Source organism: Protopterus annectens, chromosome 1.part1, assembly GCF_019279795.1.
Source record: "Protopterus annectens isolate FY-2018-M chromosome 1.part1, PAN1.0, whole genome shotgun sequence".
Taxonomy (NCBI): Eukaryota; Metazoa; Chordata; order Ceratodontiformes; family Protopteridae; genus Protopterus; species Protopterus annectens.
This window is the reverse complement of record NC_056726.1, coordinates 1,741,609,079-1,741,627,986: the sequence shown is the minus strand read 5'-3', so window position 1 is coordinate 1,741,627,986 and position 18,908 is coordinate 1,741,609,079. Positions and strand designations below refer to the sequence as shown.

General features: G+C 43.4%; 1 protein-coding gene across 2 annotated transcripts in view; it reads right to left on the bottom strand.

Annotated features, from left to right (window-relative positions):
- ARID1A (AT-rich interaction domain 1A) overlaps window positions 1-18,908 on the bottom strand; it is a 3,912,194-nt gene that overhangs the window by 1,806,483 nt on the left and 2,086,803 nt on the right. For both annotated transcript variants that reach the window (XM_044084256.1, XM_044084266.1), the window contains exons 9-10: window positions 2,385-2,530; window positions 1,785-1,894 (exon numbers count right to left, since the gene is read on the bottom strand). In XM_044084256.1, coding sequence (XP_043940191.1) covers window positions 1,785-1,894; window positions 2,385-2,530 — 256 coding nt within the window. The remainder of the gene's footprint in view (window positions 1-1,784; window positions 1,895-2,384; window positions 2,531-18,908) is intronic.

Here is an 18,908-nt window from a genome sequence, read left to right as displayed (position 1 = left end):
GCAAACACACCCAAACCTGGACCACTAGAGGAACTGCAGTAATGGAGTTGGCTTGAGCTTCCTGGCCACTGTTGGTACTAACACGACATCATAGCAGAGCTGACCAAGGGCGACTTCATCTGCTCCCAATGGAGCCAAGCAAAACTCTTGAGGGACCTGCAGCAATGAATGGAAGAAGTGGAAAGGGGCCTACAGCAAAGTAACCTTGATAACTAATGAAGAGCCACCTAACTTGTCCCTCAGTACAGAACTAGAAGTTTCATGATTCGTATGTGTAATGACTTAATTAACCACTGCAGAAACCGCCTGACTTGGAGAAGCAGCTATGGGGACTTGCAGGGATGGTCAGTATCCCCAAAATGGCCTGGTCCTGACCTTCATGTCTCCTTTTTACTTTTGTCACCTCTTGTCCCTGCTCCAAGGATGAAGCAGACTGGATTGCATAAGGACGCCTTTAACTACAAGTTCGCTTCTACTGTCAGCCAACACTGTGGCACTAAAAGTTTTGCATATAGAGAAGACTACAGAATGACAGGCAGCTCCCCAGTATACAAGTCATGCGGATCATGTGGTGGGATTTTATGTCTACAATGGCCACATTTATAGAACCCTTGTTTCAGTTCCTTGTCCATCGTAAGCACTACCACTAAAGTGAAAGGCTAGAGAGTCCCCAAACGGTAGATGGTAGAGAAAGAAAGGAAAATAAGGTTCAACAGCCTAACTGTTTTGACTGGGTAGGGAGGGGGGAAAAGAGGCAATATAGCAAGGTACAGTTTTTGAAATAGAAAATAAAAGTAAAGCACTAAAGCAGCTATACGACCTGAAAACTCACCTAAAACAGCAAAAACAAAGACCACAATTAATTAATTACCTGCCACAAAATAGAAAACTCTCTCAAAACCTCAAGCTCTTCAGAGACATTGTCGTCTTGATGGTGGCAAGGAGATCTGGAGGATACCAAACAGGCAGGAGCTTATGGGTAGGAGAACTCAAGCTTTTAGTAGACAACTGCTATCACCAGTGGGTGCCAAAGACATCAACCTAGTGGCTCCAGTGTCTGGACAGGGCCCGAGAAATCCAAATGTAATCCATTCAGTGACCATCCTTAAAGATAAAATGCTTACTAAGTAATAGAGAGTAGAACAGAGGTTTAACAGGCTCACTGTAAGTTGTTAGCTGAAATAAACATGCAGTCTAAATTAAATAAATAAGCATAAATAAAACACGGAAGTGATACTGCTACGTTTACAATCTTAATTCCAAACGAGAACTTTAAAGCCTATTTTTCAATGGTACACCTGAAAAAAGAAATGCCAGGATTTACAGCTTAATGACCATTTTATTTTTGCTCAACATCTGTTTACCAGGATAGTCCGACTGGGCTATTAGCCCATTTTTAGCGGAGGCCCGGGAAAAAAGCTCCAAAGATAAAAAATAGTACAGTACAAAACATGACAAAAATACATAAAGATTTACTGTTACATACAAGAAAGCAAGAGAAAAAAATCAATACAATATATACAATATCAGTTCTAGTGTTTTTCAAGTTACATACAGATGTATTGGTTTGGACACGCAATAGAGCATCAAAAAAAAACTAATTCAAGAACTGATCCTGACACTTGCGCAGTATGTTAAGTTTTGCAGGTAAAACATTACAGGGTTTGAGGAGTTGGCTATGAGCAGAGGAAAAAAAAAGTTGATGCAATGTGAACATATGATTCACTCAAACAGAAGAGGTATCAGCTCTAATAAAGAAAAATGATAAAAAATACACTGATTACCTTTGATTTGGATTCAGGTTTTGATGTTCCATCTGCTTTGTTATTCATCTTCTGAGATGGTGTCATTTTAACATCCCCCAATCCCATCATCTCTGGACTTGAAGTCATCCCTTGAGAAAAAAAGCACAGCCCATCTGTCAAGCCAGTAATCACAATTCAATAAAAGGCAAGTAAAACATGCAAAGTCAAGAGCTACTTTTATTGCTTTTGGGATTAGCAAATTTAACTATACAGTTTCCAAATGCTTGGCCTTTTAACGTTTCTCTCTCTCCTCTCTCTCAAAAATAACCAAAGGTTTTGTAGAGTGGTTGGGGGGAGGGGCAGGTTTTGCCAGCAGACAGTTAATACTTTAGTTTTCAGTGTCGGTAGTTTACAGTTTGATGCGAAGATCCTGAAGTAGCATTTATCATTATCAATATTTTTTGCATTTTATGTTGTATGCAACAAGTAGTAGAGAATGGTTTACATTAAAGTGCCGCCGGAAGTCTACCCTTCATATTCCAGTCATCATTAGCTTAAAAACATACTAAAACAGGCAAAAAATATTTCCCAATAATGCAAAATATCAGACATTTAAAGTAACAGAGGACTGCTGCATACCTGCTGTGCTGTTGACCATCCCTCCAGACATTGAATAAGGGGGTCCTTGTGGGTTTATCATACCAGAAATGTTGTTCATTCCCTGACCAAAAGGGGGGCCAGCACCCAGCATTCCTGCCTGGTTCATGTTAGGGTATCCAGGTGGCCTAAACAAATTAAAACAAAAATACAAACTTCAATTTAAAGTAGTAAAGAAAAATGACTAAACTTACTGTATCAAATAAGCTTTCTGAAAATCCCTTGGATTATCTTCTGGCGACTGTCTTGCAGTGCAAAATTCTTGCATTTATTAGCTTCTGGTTTCAGATGCATAAACATCAAAGGCAATACTTGTTGAAAACTCACAAAATGAGACAAGGAGGTGCTATTCAGCCCCTTGATGTCTAGGACTAGGAGATTCCAATCAGCCCCTTGTCCTATACATCTACCTACATGAAAGTGAAAACTCCTAGGAAAACAAAACTAGGACAAAGATTATAAAACTGAAGTTAGCAGTGTCTTTCAACTGCAAGGTAGTTGAATCTCAAACTTCTGCTAAGTTCAGCAGGATGAGACCACCTAGCAGAAGCAGGCAAGTCCAAAGGTGGAGATCACCATAATCCCAAATGGAGTATTTTTTGTGTTTACCAGAAACCAACCCCTTTCTCAGCCAGTAACTAAGGAAATGTTTTTTGAGCTATGAGAGAATCAGAACTGCCTAGATATAGTAAGGCTTTGCTGACTAATTATGACAGCTGCCAAAAAGCAATTCTAAAAATTGGAAATCAAAGTCTAAACCAACTTTACTAGAAGTAACAGACAATAACAGATACATTTTATTACTTTATTTATTGACATTTGTTGACTGGGAAAGTCCACTGGGCCCAACGACCTATTTTCAGTGGAGGCCCGGGGAGAAAAGCTCCATAGAATCACAGAAATTTTTACATAAAAAGAAGTTGTCTTACCATAATGTTCCATCTGTAGTTCTTTCATTCATCACTGATGGGTTCGGTTCAGAGCCCTCGGAACAGAGTCGGTCTAATACCAAGATCACGCCAACCAAAAAAAACTTTTGAGCTAAGCTTTTACCCATAGTGCCCATTATCCCTGTTACCTCAGATCGAGTCTGCCCAGTATTAATAAAGCAGAGGCCATTTCTGTGCAAATGCCCTAACTCATCACATGGACCCAAAGTATCCTCCAGGAGCCTTTGAGGGGGAAGGAGGGTGGGAAGTGATGAATGAAAGATGATCAACAACACAGATAGAACATTATAGTAAGACAGCTTCTTTATCTGATGTTGTTAATAATCTTTCCATTCATAACTGATGGGACAGAATCCTCAGCTACCTTGTGTTCCTTGGGCGGCCCCTTATGGAAGAACATTCCTGAGCGCCACTGAGCAGAAGGCAGCTCTTCCTCTGGAGACTACATTCAATTTGTAATGATTAATAAAAGTGTGGGGGTTAGCCCATGTAGCTGCTGCACAAATCATCCATAGAGGCTCTCGAATGGAAGGCTACAGAAGTTGCCATAGGCCTGGTAGAGTGGGCTTTAACATTCTTAGTACAGCTTTTTTCACAATTGAATACATGTAGCGTATGCAGTCACTTAGCCATTTAGATAAAGTGACCTTGGAGACCGAATTTCCCATTATAGGTCCAAAGAAGGAAATGAAAAGTTGGTCAGTTTTGCATATTGCTTTGGTTCTGTCTAAATAAACCCTCAGTTGTCTGTGTACAGCCAAAGAATGTAGACAGTATTCCCCTTTATTAGTAAAATTTGGAAAAAAATACTGGCAAATCAATGGTCTGATTGATGGAAAAATCTGAAGTAACTTTGGGGAGAAACGATGGGTTTGTCTGGAGTGATACTCTATCCTTGTGGAAGATTAGATATGGCCTTTTAATGCATGATGCCTGAAGCTCTGAAATTTGTCTGGCTGACATGATGGCTACCAGGAAAAGGGACTTCCAAGATAAAAATTTGAGGTCACACTTTACTGCAGGTTCAAAAGGAGGTTGAGATAAGGAATAAAAAACTAACGTGAAGTTCTCATGGCTCTACAGGTTGTCTGATTGGAGGCCTAATGTGAGAGATCCCTTTAAGAAACATTTTGCATAACAGAAGAGAGATGACTGGAGAATTATCCAAACCATCATTAAAATTAGAAATAGCCACTAAATGTACTCGTATAGTAGAAGCTGCAGCTCCATCTTCGAAGAATTTTGACAGACATTGTAAGACTGCTGTAACTGGAGCAGAGTACAGGTCTAGACATCTTTTCTTAGATCAGAGAACCTCTTTAACTTGTCTAGATATAGTCTTCTGGTGGATGACTTGGGTGAGGCCAAGAAAATGTTACCTACAGATGAGGGAAGGTTATCCTGCCTGGCGATTAACAGAAGTGGAGAAACCAAGCTGTCAGCGTGAGACTGGATAGTTCAGGTGACTAAACCCTTGGGGGGTGAGAAATCAGGTCTGGAAAAAGGGTCCAGAATCCATGGTCGACATAATAGATTAGGCCGAAGAAAAGGGAACCAAACTTGCCGAGGCCAAAAGGGGGCTACGAGGATCACTTGCATTTCAACCAAATAGCTTTCTTTATGAACTGGGGAATCAGAGGGATGGGGGGATAGGCATATAGCAGTCCCGTGGGCCAATCGTGAATCACAGCATCCCTTGGGGACTCCCCCTGTGGGGGAAATAAGGCAAAACAGCCGCTGCATTTGTTGTTTGAAGGGGAGGCGAATAGGTCGCAGCAAGCCTGGCCCCAACAGCTGAAAATTATTGCTGCTAACCCGGGATTGAGGGACCACTCGTAAGGCAGAAGAATACATCTGCTCAACTTGTCTGCAATCACGTTGGAATTCCCAGGGATATGCACTGCTATCAGAAAATGGTTGGAAGCTATCACGCACTGCCAAATTCTTATGGCCTCTCGACACAGGGGATAGGACTTGGTCCCTCCTTACTTGTTGATATACCAGATTACAGACATGTTGTCTGATTAAACTGCGATCATTCTAGAAGGAAGAACGGACTGGAATGCTTGCACCGCTAACAGCACCGCTCTCAGTTCTAGAATGTTGATATGCAGGCTGGCCTCCAAAGTGGACCATGTGCCTTGGACTGTCTTTCCCTGGAAATAGCCTCCCCACCCTATCAGGGAAGCATTCCTGGTCACAATGGCCTTGGGTTGGAGGAGATGGAATGGGTGGCTCCAAAGCTCCGTGTCTGGCCTCACCCAGCAAAGAAGGTCCTGCTTGCAACAATTAGTTACCTAAATTTGAAAACAGAGGGTGGTAATTCAGAAACCACCGAGATAGCAGAAACCATTGAAGTATTTGCATATGCAGTTTTGCAAGAGGCACTATTGGTATGGAAGCTGCCATGGATCCTAAAACCTGAAGAACCTCCCTTACTGAGGCTTTGTTTTGACGGAATATCACCAGAGCTGGAGCCTCAAATCTCTGACGTCTGTGAGCTGAAGAGACACCAGACAAGAACGGGTGTCTAAGACGGCTCCAATGAACTATGTGCTGAGTAGGAGCAAGGTTGGATTTCTCCCAGTTTATCGCTATTCCCAAAAGCTGTTACCAAAAGATGCTTGGTGGGGATGGGCCAATCGTCCAAATACGGAAACACTCGGAATTCTTGTAGCATCAAGTGAGTTGTGACCACTGCCATGCACTTTGTGAAAACTCTGGGGGCTGTAGAGAGTCAAAACGGTAGGGCACGAAATTGGTAGTGACTGGCTCCTAGCCGGAAGCGAAATAGACTCCTGGAGCGTTTGTCCATTTTGATGTGGTAATACACGTCCCAGAGATCTATTGAGCACATCCAATCGCCTTCCCTTAGAAAAGGGAGAATGGACTGAACCGTGAGCATCCGGAATTTCATTTCGGCAACGGACTTGTTCAAATTGCTGAGATCCAGAATTGGTCTCCAGTCCCATCTTTTTTAGCACCAAAAAGAATCTTGAGTAGAATCTGGATCCACATTGGTCTGGTGTGACTACTTGGATTACTGTCTTTTGAAACAGCTTAATTCTGCAGCTGCTTCTTCCCTTTGACTGGGTGGAACGTCGGGAAGATTTGTTAGAAGTTTTGGGTAAGTAATGAGGGGAATGGTGTAGCCTCTGGTTATGATCTTCTGCACCGAACGGTCGTAAGTTATTGAATGCCAGGCAGAGTGGTGCAGAGAGAAACATACCCAGACTGCTTCCAGAGGAAAGCAGTCAGGCCGCTCATCAGGAGCGCTGGTAAGGCTGCCCAGAAAAAGAATCCCTGGGTCCCTGATTACATGGGACCCCTCTGCCTCGGTAGGGGCATCTTCCAGAATTGTTACCCCCTTTGCCCCTGGGGGTATCAACGCTACGTGTGGCCCAGAAAGGGCCCAGAGATTTTTTTTTTTTGCCACATTTTTCCACTCCTCTGGTTACTGGAAAAGGAACGTTGAGGATTGTAAAAACAGACTTATGGCAGACAGGGTCTTACCATCCTGTTCACACCTGACCAGGGTGTCTTTCACCTTGAGGCCAAAAAGGGAAGATGCTTCACTTGGAGCGCTCAGGAAGGAAGACTTGAAAGGGTCAGTGAAATAAGAGGCACATTCAGGCATTGTGTCTCACTGCTTTAGCCGCCCCTTCGGTTGTATGCGAGAGCAACCTCATGGACAAATTGGAGATCGATTCCAGGGTTGCAAGCTGCGAGGCAACTTTGTCTCTTACCTCGTCAGTCACCTGTCCTGCGAATGTTCCAGAGAGTTCAGAAACCAAGTCTCTTTGGAGCCTCGTAAAATGTGCCAAGTAATTCAGAGACCGTACAGCAAAAGTCACTGAAGCAAAAATTTGCTTCCCTAATCTGTCCACAGCCTGGGAGACTACTAGGTGGATGAACAGTATGACTCTCTTCGGCGAGATGATTTTCATGTCTGCTGCCACCACCATAGCATCACAACTGGTAAACCTCACAGTCATCATGGGAATCACTACTAGGCAGTTTACCCTTACATGAAGTACAATGCTTAAACCCCAACATGCCCTTTTTAATCAGACGACATGAACAAAATACACACAAGTCAGATAGGAACTAAGGCAAAGAGTTCCACTATATCTAAAAATATATCAAAGATAGGTGAAAAAGGAGGAAGAAATACCAACAATGGTATTTAAAAAATGCCACAAGGGTAGAGGAGAAAGCCATACTACCAATGGTACTTAAAAATTACCAAAAGGGTAAGAAACAGAAGGATAAAAAGGTCTACAGATAGCTTCAAAGTTAAAGAAATATCAAAACATACCAGCAAGGAATAAGAGATAGACAATCTCCAGAAAAAAATATCAAAAGTTTTCCACTTAGCTGAGAGCTTGGCTTGAAAGCGGCTTTATGGCTACACGGCAAACAAGATCTGACTAACTTAAAAACGAGTACAAAAACCAAGTAAAAAGCAGCTCCACGGGTAGAAACACTCAGTCCAAGAATCACAGATGTGATACAACCAGAAATAAATTGAAGTTAAATAACTTTAATGAATAAGAACAGGAAAATTAATCAAGCGCTTTCGCCTGGTTCCTACCAGGCTTTATCAAGATACTGCGCAATCCAAAGTAAAGCCATTTTATATCATTATACATACCATCAGGTGATCACTTAATCGACCACTCCTGGTATTAATTATGATTAGTTAAAAGTTTGAAAATTTTTTAAGGTATTTTTAAAGTATTTTTTAAGAGGTTAAAATATTTGTACTCCCTGCAAGTCAATAATACTGCAACAACACGTTGTTTTAAAAATTATCTAGATACCTTGTGTGTCAAAAAATCTTATAAAAATAAATACATAAAAGTAGTTAATGCAAACCACTAATTCATGCAGTGTGTTGAATAATTTTTTAAAAAATGCAAATACTAAGAACAAATATTAAATAATATATATACAAATATGCACTTACAATATTCTAAACAAATCCTTATAGTAAAAACATGTACTTCTGGTTGAAAGTTAACATAAAAAAAAAATTCATCATTAACTAACTGCCTGTTAATTGCCTGGCATTTTCAAAACAGTTTTTTGTTTACTCATAATTTCTCCCTGTTAAGCTTTAGTGCACTTGCTATACTGATGCTGTCATTTAGACCTGGGGGTCTTGCTGCATTTAATTTCAATTGCCACAAAAGTTCTTTGTGCTCTAGACGGGTCTCCCAGTCCCCTCCTCTGGGATCCTGGGTGATCTGGTCTAGGACAAGGAATTTTAAATGCATGTTGATACATTGCATTGAATGCTTGAAAAAAGCATTAGTATCTTTCTTCTTACTAATTTTGTATAAATGCTCATATATCCTTTTTCTTAGTGGCTGCTCGGTCTTGCCAACATAAAAACTGTGACACTCCATGCAAACACCGAGATAAACCACCCCTTTTGATGCACAATTAAAAGATCTGAGGTAACTGGGAGGAGGACACTATAGGTAAAAGCTTAGCTTGAGCGTTTTTTTGGCTGGCGCGAGCTTGGTATTAGGCAGACTCAGTTCCGTGGGCTCGGAACCGAACCCATCAGTGATGAATGGAGAGAAGATTAACATCAGATCATCAGTTTAACTTTGACAGTCAAGAAAGTTTTTACATAATAAAAACTGAAGTAGATATACAAGACAAATGCATGTTATAAAGGTATACAAGTAAATAAACTCAGTGTGTTAAATGTTTAGCAGTTCTGTTTGTATATTCTCAGAAGTAAGAATACTGTTTAATCAATTCTGTTTACTCAGCCACAGAAATAAAGAAAGCAAGAAAGACTGGATACGAAGACAGATGGTGTAAATTGCAACTATATTAAGTTAGTAAAAGTATTTGTAGTGTATACCTTTAGAAAAGAGTAGGAGCCAATTACATAGGAAAAAAATGGGAAGTGTGGTATCAATACATGCAGAGAAGGAACAAGGTTTAAAAAGGCAGGAAGTGAATGAACTATGAAATGATTGACAATGACTGGACATAAGTGATGCACAATGTTTGCAGTTACAGTTGTGTCGGCATGACTTGTAAAGTAAAGTACAGTTGTGTACACTTACCATAAATGCAGATGTTAGAGTGTATTCACTGTTGCAGTCATCATACTTGTTATCTGCCTGCAGGTAGCCCTCAGTCGGCCTGAATACCAGAGTCTTGGGATTTCTGCATCAGATGCTGCTGCTTCATCCACGATGTCAGGTCATCAGGGGTATAAAACATGCAGCCGATGCCATTACATCAGTTTTTTTTGCCAAAGATGTCAGGAGCCCCCAAAATAGGAAGCAAACAAACAGTGTGGAACACCTCCAGTAAAAAGTAAATACCACTTCCATAAGATATGGTCAAAAATGAGGCTAGGTAGAAAGTATAGAAAGACAGGGGACTGGAGGGAGGGTAAAGTACAGTTTTGTACCTACCATAAATGTAGATGTCCGATAGGAATGCATCTGCAGTCCTTACAAATGGGTTGTCCTGTCGTCAGGCAGCCCTTCGGTCGGCCGGATTCCAAGGTCTGGGTCTGGCTTCGGCTGGTGTCGCACTTCACCCGACGTCATAGCTGCAGTTTTTCGGGTATAAAGGCATCAGCCGACGCCATTTTCCTCAGTGTTTCTTGCCCCAGATGCCAGGTGCCCTCTTGGATGGCTAAATTTGGATAAATGCCAAAGTTTCCAAATAGTAGAGAGCAAACACATAAAATAAGCATGTATGTACATATATACAAACATATACACCATAATAGATCCCCCCCAAGCTAGCTGAAGGATGGCAAATACCCTAGGAGTACCTCAGAGGGGAAGGTGGGTGGGTAATCCTGACTGCAGATGCATTCCTATCGGACATCCTCATTTATGGTAGGTACAAAACTGTACTATGTCCTTCAAGGATGCATCTGCAGTCCTTACAAATGGGTAGAATACCATAGCTAAACTAGGGGAGGAGGAAAAGAGTAGAGATTATGGTGTAGTTAGGATCCCTTGCAAGACAGCAGTGGCAAAACCTGCTCGGGATCTAGAGTATAAAGGTAAATTGTAATGCTTGGCAAATGTATGCACGGAGGTCCAAGTAGCAGCCTCTATAATGTCCTTGGTAGCCAAACCTCGTAAGAAAGCTGTGGTAGTGGCTGTAGCCCTTGTGGAGTGAGGCCTGATGTTCTCTGAAGTTTTCTTTCCATGGTAGGAGTAACAAAATCTAATACAATTTCCTATCCATTTGGATATTGTCTGTTTTGAAATTGGTTTTCCTTCCTTTCCTGTTGCATATGCTACCAGAAGCTGGTCAGTTTTTCTATTGGACTTGGTCCTGTCCAGGTAGTAGCGTAATTGTCTATGTACGTCCAAGGTATGCAAGAGTCTTTCTCCCCTGTTCTGTTGGTTGGGGAAGAATGTAGGTAGGTGGATAGCCTGATTTAAAGAGACTCTGGATACCACCGTAGGCATAAATGTAGGATTTGTTCTCATGGACACACTATCTTGATGGAAGATCAGGAAGGGTAGCACTGCCATTAATGTCCGTAGTTCAGAGACCCTTCTTGCTGAAGTTATTGCCAGCAGGAAAGCAGTCTTCCAGGATAAGTATTGTAATTCTGCTGTTGCTGCTGGTTCGAAAGGGGGAAGTGTCAATTTTTCTAACACAAAGTTCAAGTCCCATGCTGGCAATGGAGGTTTCCTGGGAAGTTTTACATTTTTAATTCCTCTCAGAAACTGTCTGAGCAGAGGATGAGAGAAGACAAGAGGATCCAAGCTGTATTCTGCTGAAATAGCTGATGCATGTATTTTGATGGAAGAATAGGACAGGCCTGTATGGAAGAGCTCTGACAAGTACTCCAGGATGTTGGCTATGTTCACCAGTGTCAAATCTTTCCCCTTTGCAGTACTCCAAATGAGATATCTTTTCCATTTTGCTGCATAATTCTTTCGTGTTGAAGGTCTACGAGCCTCCAGGATTATGTCTTTAACCCTTTGGGATAAATTTGGGTTAATTGCTCTTATGTAATGTTCCAAGCAGTTAGCTGCAGAGTTTTCAGGTTTGGATGCAGGATGTTGTAGTTGTTCTGTGTTAACAGTAATGGGATCAGGGGTAGTGCCCATATTTGTTCCCGAGACATGCTCCTCAGCAATGGGTACCAATGTTGTCTTGGCCAGTCTGGAGCTATCAGAATGATCCTCGGACGTTCCTCTTTGATCTTCAGAAGTACCTTGTGCATCAAAGGAAGTGGTGGGAATGCGTATGCTGTCAGGTTTTTCCAGCTGAAAGATAGGGAGTCCACCTTCCAAGCAAGTGGGTGGTACGTCCTTGTGCAGAATTTCTTCAACTGGTGATTGAGTGGGGATGCAAACAAGTCTATTTGTGGTAATCCCCACTGTCTTGTGATGGCTTTGAAGATGTCCGGATGCAGCATCCATTCGTGGGCATCTGTGATAGTTCTGCTTAATATGTCTGCTAGAATGTTTTCCTTGCCTGGTACAAAAATTGCTTGTAACTGAATGTTGTAGCTCAGAGCCACATCCCATAGGTCCAGTGCCAGCCGGCATAGAGGATATGAATGTGCGCCTCCCTGTTTGTTGATGTACCACATAACTGTGGTGTTGTCTGTCCTTATCATCAACTGTCCTTCTTGGAGAAAAGGTCTGAATGACTGGATTGCCAATTTTACTGCCAGCATTTCCTTTATATTTATGTGCAGGTGCAGCTGGTCTTGAGTCCATAGGCCTTGTATGCACTTGTCCAGCATGTGTGCCCCCCAACCGAAGTCTGAGGCATCTGTCGTGATGGTTTGGCTTGGTTGACTGTTGCAGAAGGGCAATCCTGTATTTGATTGACAGGCCTGAGCCCACCATAGGAACTCTTGCTTCAGGCATGGGATTATTGGAATTTTGGTTTCTAGGCTGTGCTTGTGTTGGGACCACAAATTCTTTAGGTACCACTGTAGCTTTCTCATATGCAGTCTGGCATGAGGGACCAGAATTATGCAGGATGCCATGAAGCCTAGGGTTTTGTAGTACTTTTCTTGCAGTTAGATGGTTCTGCTTTGTTAATGCCAAGAAGTAGAGAGGTAGTTGCTCTTTCTTTTCTGCAGTTAGGAATGCCATTTGTTTTGATGTGTCCAGCACTGCACCCAGAAAGATTATTCTTTGGGATGGAATCAGCCTTGACTTTTTTATATTGACTGTATATCCCAGGGCTTGCAGCAGGTAAATGACTTTTTGTAAGTCTTTTGTTAGCTTGCTTTTGTTGTCCGCTTGTATCAGGCAGTCGTCCAGGTAGGGATAAATTTGGATCCCCTGAAGTCTGCAATGAGCAATTACTGATGCCAGGCATTTCGTGAACACTCTAGGCGCAGTAGATAAGCCAAAGGGCAATGCTGAGAATTGATAATGCTCTGATCCTGCAAGAAATCTGAGGTATCTTCTGCAAATTGGTCGTATGGGGACGTGCAGGTATGCCTCCTTGAGATCTAGAGTTACCAGCCAAGACTCCTTGCCCAGCATGGGAAGAAGCTGCTGTAGGGTCAGCATTTTGAATTTTGGAACAATGAGGAATGTGTTTAAAGTGGACAGGTCTAGAATAGGCCTCCATTTGTTTTCTTTTCTTGGTACCAGGAAGAGTCTGGAGTAAAATCCTTTTCCTTGCTCCATAGATGGTACCTTTTCCACAGCTCTCATTCTTAATAGTTGAGATATTTGCTTTAGAGCTTCTGCCCTTTGAGTAGGTGGTAGGTTTGGCATTCCTCTCTTTCCTGGTAGAGTATGGAAATGGAACCTGTAACCTTGATCTATAGTTTGCAAAATCCATTTTTCCCTTGTGATGCAATGCCAGTTCTTTGAAAATAAGATTAGCTTTCCATCTAAGGGTGCTTCTAGTTGTTTCCTGGTAGGCGGTGCCACCGCCAAGTCACTGTGATTGAGTTGTTGTAGTGGTGGTGGCTGCATCCGTGCCTTGCTGGTTGTTACCTTGCCACTGGCATCCCCTGTAGGCACCCCTGGATTGGTTTCTGCCTCTAGAACGCCTATTCCTGCCTCTGTGTCTTAGAGGAGTCTGGAAAGGACCAATTCTTGGAGGGCCAGTTCCTGCTAAACCTTGGAGGTTGAACCTGTAAGAAATCTTTCACTGTTTGTACAGATTTTGCCTTCTCTTCCATCTTTTTTAGTACCTGCTGTGCAGGAGAACCAAATAAATTGACCTTGTCCATGGGGTGCATCCAAAAGCTTTGATTTGACATGGTCTGGCAATGCCTGTTCTTTCAACCATGCATGTCTCCTGATAACTGTGCCAGTCATGGCTGATCTAAAGGAAGCCTCCAGTGCATCATAGCCACATTTTAAAGAATGGTTACTAACCTGCTGTATGTTATGTACCATTTCTTGAACATACTTTTTATCTAAAGATTCTTCAGAGGACAGCTTTTTAGTTAACTGGTCAAGCATAAACTCTTGATATTGAATCATATGAAATTGGCAGTTCAAAGCCCTAGCTGACAAAGTAGCAGAGGTGTAAACTTTTTTACCCCATCTCTCTAAGGACCTGGATTCCCTTTCAGAGGGGAGGGGGTTTTTAGTAGAAGTAGCTGCTACAGCTTTAGGGCCCTGGGAGATAGTCTCTGGATCTGCAAAAGGAGCCTTGTTTAAATGGTGATGTGTGTCCGGGACCCTGTAGAACCTATTGGGCTTAGCAGGAGCCGGAGGTAAAGAATCAGGAGCAGTGCAAGCATCATTAAATGCATCATCTACAACAGAAAGAACTGGAGGTATAGCTAACGGCCTATGTTGTGGCAAATGTAGCAAGGTTCTAAGCCTTTTTCTGGAGTCTGAGAAATCTTGGCCCTGCCACTGAAATTGTTCCCTCATAGCATGCAAGGTTTCCCCAAAGGAAAATTCCTCAGGTGGAGAGGCTGAAGGGATGGACTCTTCAGCATCAGAGTCTTCGTAAGGAGAATAAGGAGCCTCAGGAGGGTCTGTATGTTCTGAGTCATCAGAGGAATCATCTGTGGATACTGGCTCAGGGGACTCTGCTCTAGGCCTCTTTTCTGGAGGAGGGAGAGAGGCCCTATCTGCATGAGGCTGGGATCCACGAATTAAAGAAATGAGATCCTCAGCCAAAGAAAGCATATGGGAGCTGGTGCTGGTCCTGTGAGAGGGGGGTTTGGCAGGCAACGTTTTTGAAGCTTTGGCTGCTTTAGCCCTGGCAAAGGCCTTAATAGACATGGCTGCAGGAGGCCTAGCAGCTCCACGTGCAGGGGTTGAAATATCCAGGGGAATAGTGTCAGATAATTCCTGAGAAACCGCAACAGAAGGTTGGATTTCAGAAGCCGATTCTACCAGGTTAGAGGAGGCCTCGGTAGAAGGCATGGTTTCGGCTGAAGAAAGAACCGCTTGCTCGGTTTCGGCCGAAACCGAGACACTCGCGGTTTGCTTAATGGCGGTTTCGGCGAAACCGGACGCGAGTGTCGGTCCTTTCCTTTGCGCTTTTGGTAATTTCGTGAGTCGGAGGATCCGACGGCATAATATAGGCAAAATCAGAGCCAAAATCTGTGCAGCAAACTCCGACGGACGCCTAAGCGTCCGTCGGTTAAAAGAAGCACAGGCTAGACAAGCGGCTACGTCGTGGTCTGGGCCTAAACGATGTATGCAGTAGAGTGGAAATCTTTATGAGGTATTTGTTTCCCACACGATAAACAGTTATTCACTTTCTCTGACATCGGCTGAGGCAAGAAAGAGTCCCCAACGGGTACTTAGCTTTAAGAAGTCTTCGAAGTAATATTCGGTAGTAGTAATCTCTGGATCTGACCGACCGGCACTTGCGAACAGCTTCTGCTTCGGGCGCCACGCGGCAAGAAAGACTGGGGAAAATGGCGTCGGCTGATGCCTTTATACCCGAAAAACTGCAGCTATGACGTCGGGTGAAGTGCGACACCAGCCGAAGCCAGACCCAGACTTTGGAATCCGGCCGACCGAAGGGCTGCCTGACGACAGGACAACCCATTTGTAAGGACTGCAGATGCATCCATGAAGGACATCCAGGACTGCAACAGTGAATACACGAACATCTACATTTACGGTAAGTGTACACAACTGTACTATGTTCTTCGTGTTTCACTGTTGCAGTCATCACATTTGGGTTGATTCCCAAAGCTGAGGAAGGGTGGAAGCAGTCAAGCAGTAGTATGGATGGCTAGCAAGCCTTGTAAGACTGCTGTGGCAAATCCAGCTCTGGATTTGGAAAAGAGGCAAGTGGTAATGCTTGGTGAAGGTGTGTACAGAACTCCGGGTTGCAGCTTCCAGGATGCCCCTGGTAGGGACTCCCCTGAGAATAGCTGTAGAGGTTGAGGTAACCATAGTGGAATGAGGCCTGATCCCCTGTGGGATAGGTTTTCCATGGTGTTTGCAGCAGATATTGATGCAGTGTGCTATCCATTTGGAAATGGTTTGTTTCGAAATGGCCTTGCCCTCAGCCCCAGTAGCAAAGCTGACCAGCAGCTGGTCAGATTTTCTAAAAGGTTTAGAACTGTCAAGGTAGAACCTGAGCTGTATGCACACGTCCAAGGAGTGCAAGATCCTTTTCCTTTTATTCTGAGGATTAGGAAGAAAGGTTAGCCAAGGGATGGATTGGTTTAAAGCCACAATGGATACCACCTTGGGCATAAAAGATGGGTTACTCCTGAGGGAAACCCTGTCCACATGGAAGATAATGAAGGGTTCCACAGCCATAAGGGCCTGTAAACTCAGATACTCTTCTTGCTGAAGTGATGGCTAACAATAAGGCTGTTTTCCAAGACAGGAATTTTAACTCTGCTGTAGCAGCGGGCACAAAAGGGGGAAGCGTAAGCTTCTCTAGTACAAAGTTAAGGTCTCAGGCAGGAGTGGGAGCTCTCCTTGGGGGTCTTAAATTGTTAGCTCCTCTCAGAAACTGTTTGATCAGAGGGTGAGAGAAGAGGGGTGGCTCAGTATTGTAATGAGCTGAGATGGCAGAGGCAAGAATCTTAACTGATGAGAAAGAGGCCCTTGTGGAGCAGCAAGGAGGACATGGCTGTGTCCTTCCCTTGTGACTGGCTCCAAGAACAGTATCTATTCCACTTTTCTGAATAGGATTTCCTAGTACTGGGCCTCCTGGCCTCAAGGATAACATCCAGTACCTGTTTGCAGATGGCTGCTGGTGATGTATTCAGGGAATAAGCCAGGCTGCCAGGTTCAGGATTTGCAGCTGAGGATGCAAAATCTGTCCCTCCTGCTGGGACAGCAGAGAGGGGGGTCTGCTGTAGGTGCCCAGGTGGCACTGCTGTCAAGACTGTGTAGGAGTGGGTACCAGTGCTGGCGTCGTCAGTCTGGTGCAATAAGGATGGTCTTTGGCCTGTCCTGTTTGATCTTGAGCACCTTTGAAAGGAGGGGCAGAGGGGGAAAGGCATAGATTGAGAGGTTTTCCCATGTGAAGGATAGGGCATCCACTTTCCAAGCTTAGCTGTGGGGAATTCTGGTTCAAAATTTGTTTAGTTGATGGTTTTGGGGGGACGCAAAGAGATCCACCTCTGGTGCCCCCCACCTGTGTATTAAAAGTCTGAATGAGTTTGTTTCCTGTTTCCACTCGTGTGGGTCCATTAGATTTCTGCTTAAGTCGTCTGGCAGTGAATTGTGTGTTCCTGGCAGGAATAGAGCTTGCAGGTGCACTTGGTTGCTTAAGGCTGTGTTCTACAGTGTCATGGCTAACCTGCAGAGTGGGTAGGAGTGAGTTCCCCTGCTTATGTACCACATAACTGTGGTGTTGTCTGTCTTTATCAGGAGTTGTCCTGGCAGGATAAGGTATTTGAAGTCTGTCAGTGCATTCTGTACAGCTAACATTTCTTTTTGATTGATATGCAGGTGAATTTGTCCTGGGCTCCATTTGCCTTGAATGCATTTGCCTGCCATGCGAGTCCCCCCATGCATAGTCTGATGCATCTGTTGTCAAGAGGATGGACGGCGGGGGCTGTGAGAAAGGGAGTCCCTTGTTGTGGTTGTAAGCCTCTGCCCACCAAAGAAACTCTGTCCTTAGGCAAGGAATGACAGGAATCACTGCTTGCAGGTCCTAGGAATGTTGACACCAGAGACTTAAGTACCATTGGAGTTTCCCTATATGCAGTCTCGCATAAGGAATCAGTAAAATACATGAGGCCATGAACTCTAGGGCTTGCAGTATTTTTCTTGCAGATAGCTGGGTTTGGGTGGCCAGTAGTTTGAAATAAGTTGTCAAATAAACCTGCTTTTCTGGAGTGAGGAATGCCATCTGGGAAGTTGTTTTCAAGCTTGCTCCCAGGAATACAATCTTTTGGCTGTGTAGAAGATGTGATTTCTTTTCGTTGATGGTATACCCCAGAGAAGTTAGGAGTCTTTTTACAAACGCCAGGTGCTGAAGTAGCAATTCCTGACTGTCCGCCTGAATCAGGCAGGTCCATATTAAAATCGCGAAACCTCACTTACGCGAATACGGAAACGTCTACACATATATAGCAAATCGCAAAAACAGTGAATGTCCTGAAGCACGAAATTCAAAATGTTGAATCGTCATAGTTGGCCCTAAATTAAGTGTGCAATAGTTATGGACCTTAGGGTTAGGGTGCGGGTTAAGGTAATTGCATACATAGTAATACATGCAACCTTTACTTTAGGGTTAGAAGGGTTATGTTAAGAGCATGTTTAGTAATATAGTTGTGTAGCCTAATGCATACGTAATTTACACTTTTCCTGTAGTTGGGTGTTGTTCGTTTAGTTAGATGTGTGTGTAGTGAATGTTTGATTAGGATATGGGATATTATGGGTGAAGTTTAGATATGGGGAAGTGTGGATTATTTATTTTGTTTGGGTAGATAGTGCGTAGCGAGTGGTGGGGTTGGCCAACTATGATGATTCGACATTTCGAATTTCGTGCTTAAGGACATTGTGTTTTTGCAGTTCGCTATGTATGTGTCGACGTGTCTGTATTCGTGTGAGGTTTCACGATTTTAATATAGACCCAATCAGGGAATCGTCTAAGTATGGGTAAATTTAAATATTTCTCTGCCTGCAGTACGCAATGGCTGGAGCCAGACACTTTGTGAATAACCTGGGCGCAGTAGATAAACCAAAAGGAAGTGCAGAGAACTGATGGTGCATACAGCCTGCCCTTAAATGTAGATATTGCCTGCAAAATTCCCTTATGGGGATGTGCAGATAAGCTTAAGTCTAGGGTGACTAGCCAGGAGTCCCTGGCCATCAGAGAAAGGAGCGGCTGGAGTGTAAGCATTTTGAATTTTGGTACCACCAGGAAGGCGTTCAGGGTTGACAGATCCAAAATAGTGTGCCAAGAGTTCTCTTTTCTGGGCACCAGGAAGAGCCTGGAGTAGAAACCTTGTCCCCTTTGCTCTGTTGGCACAGGTTGAATAGCCCTGATACTGAGAAGATAAAGTACTTGCTTTTGGGTCTCTCTCCACTGGTTTGGAGGAAGGTCTGGCAATCCGCTTGGGGTTGGCAGAGAGTGGAAACAGAATCTGTATCCCTGGGATACAATGTTTAAAACCCAT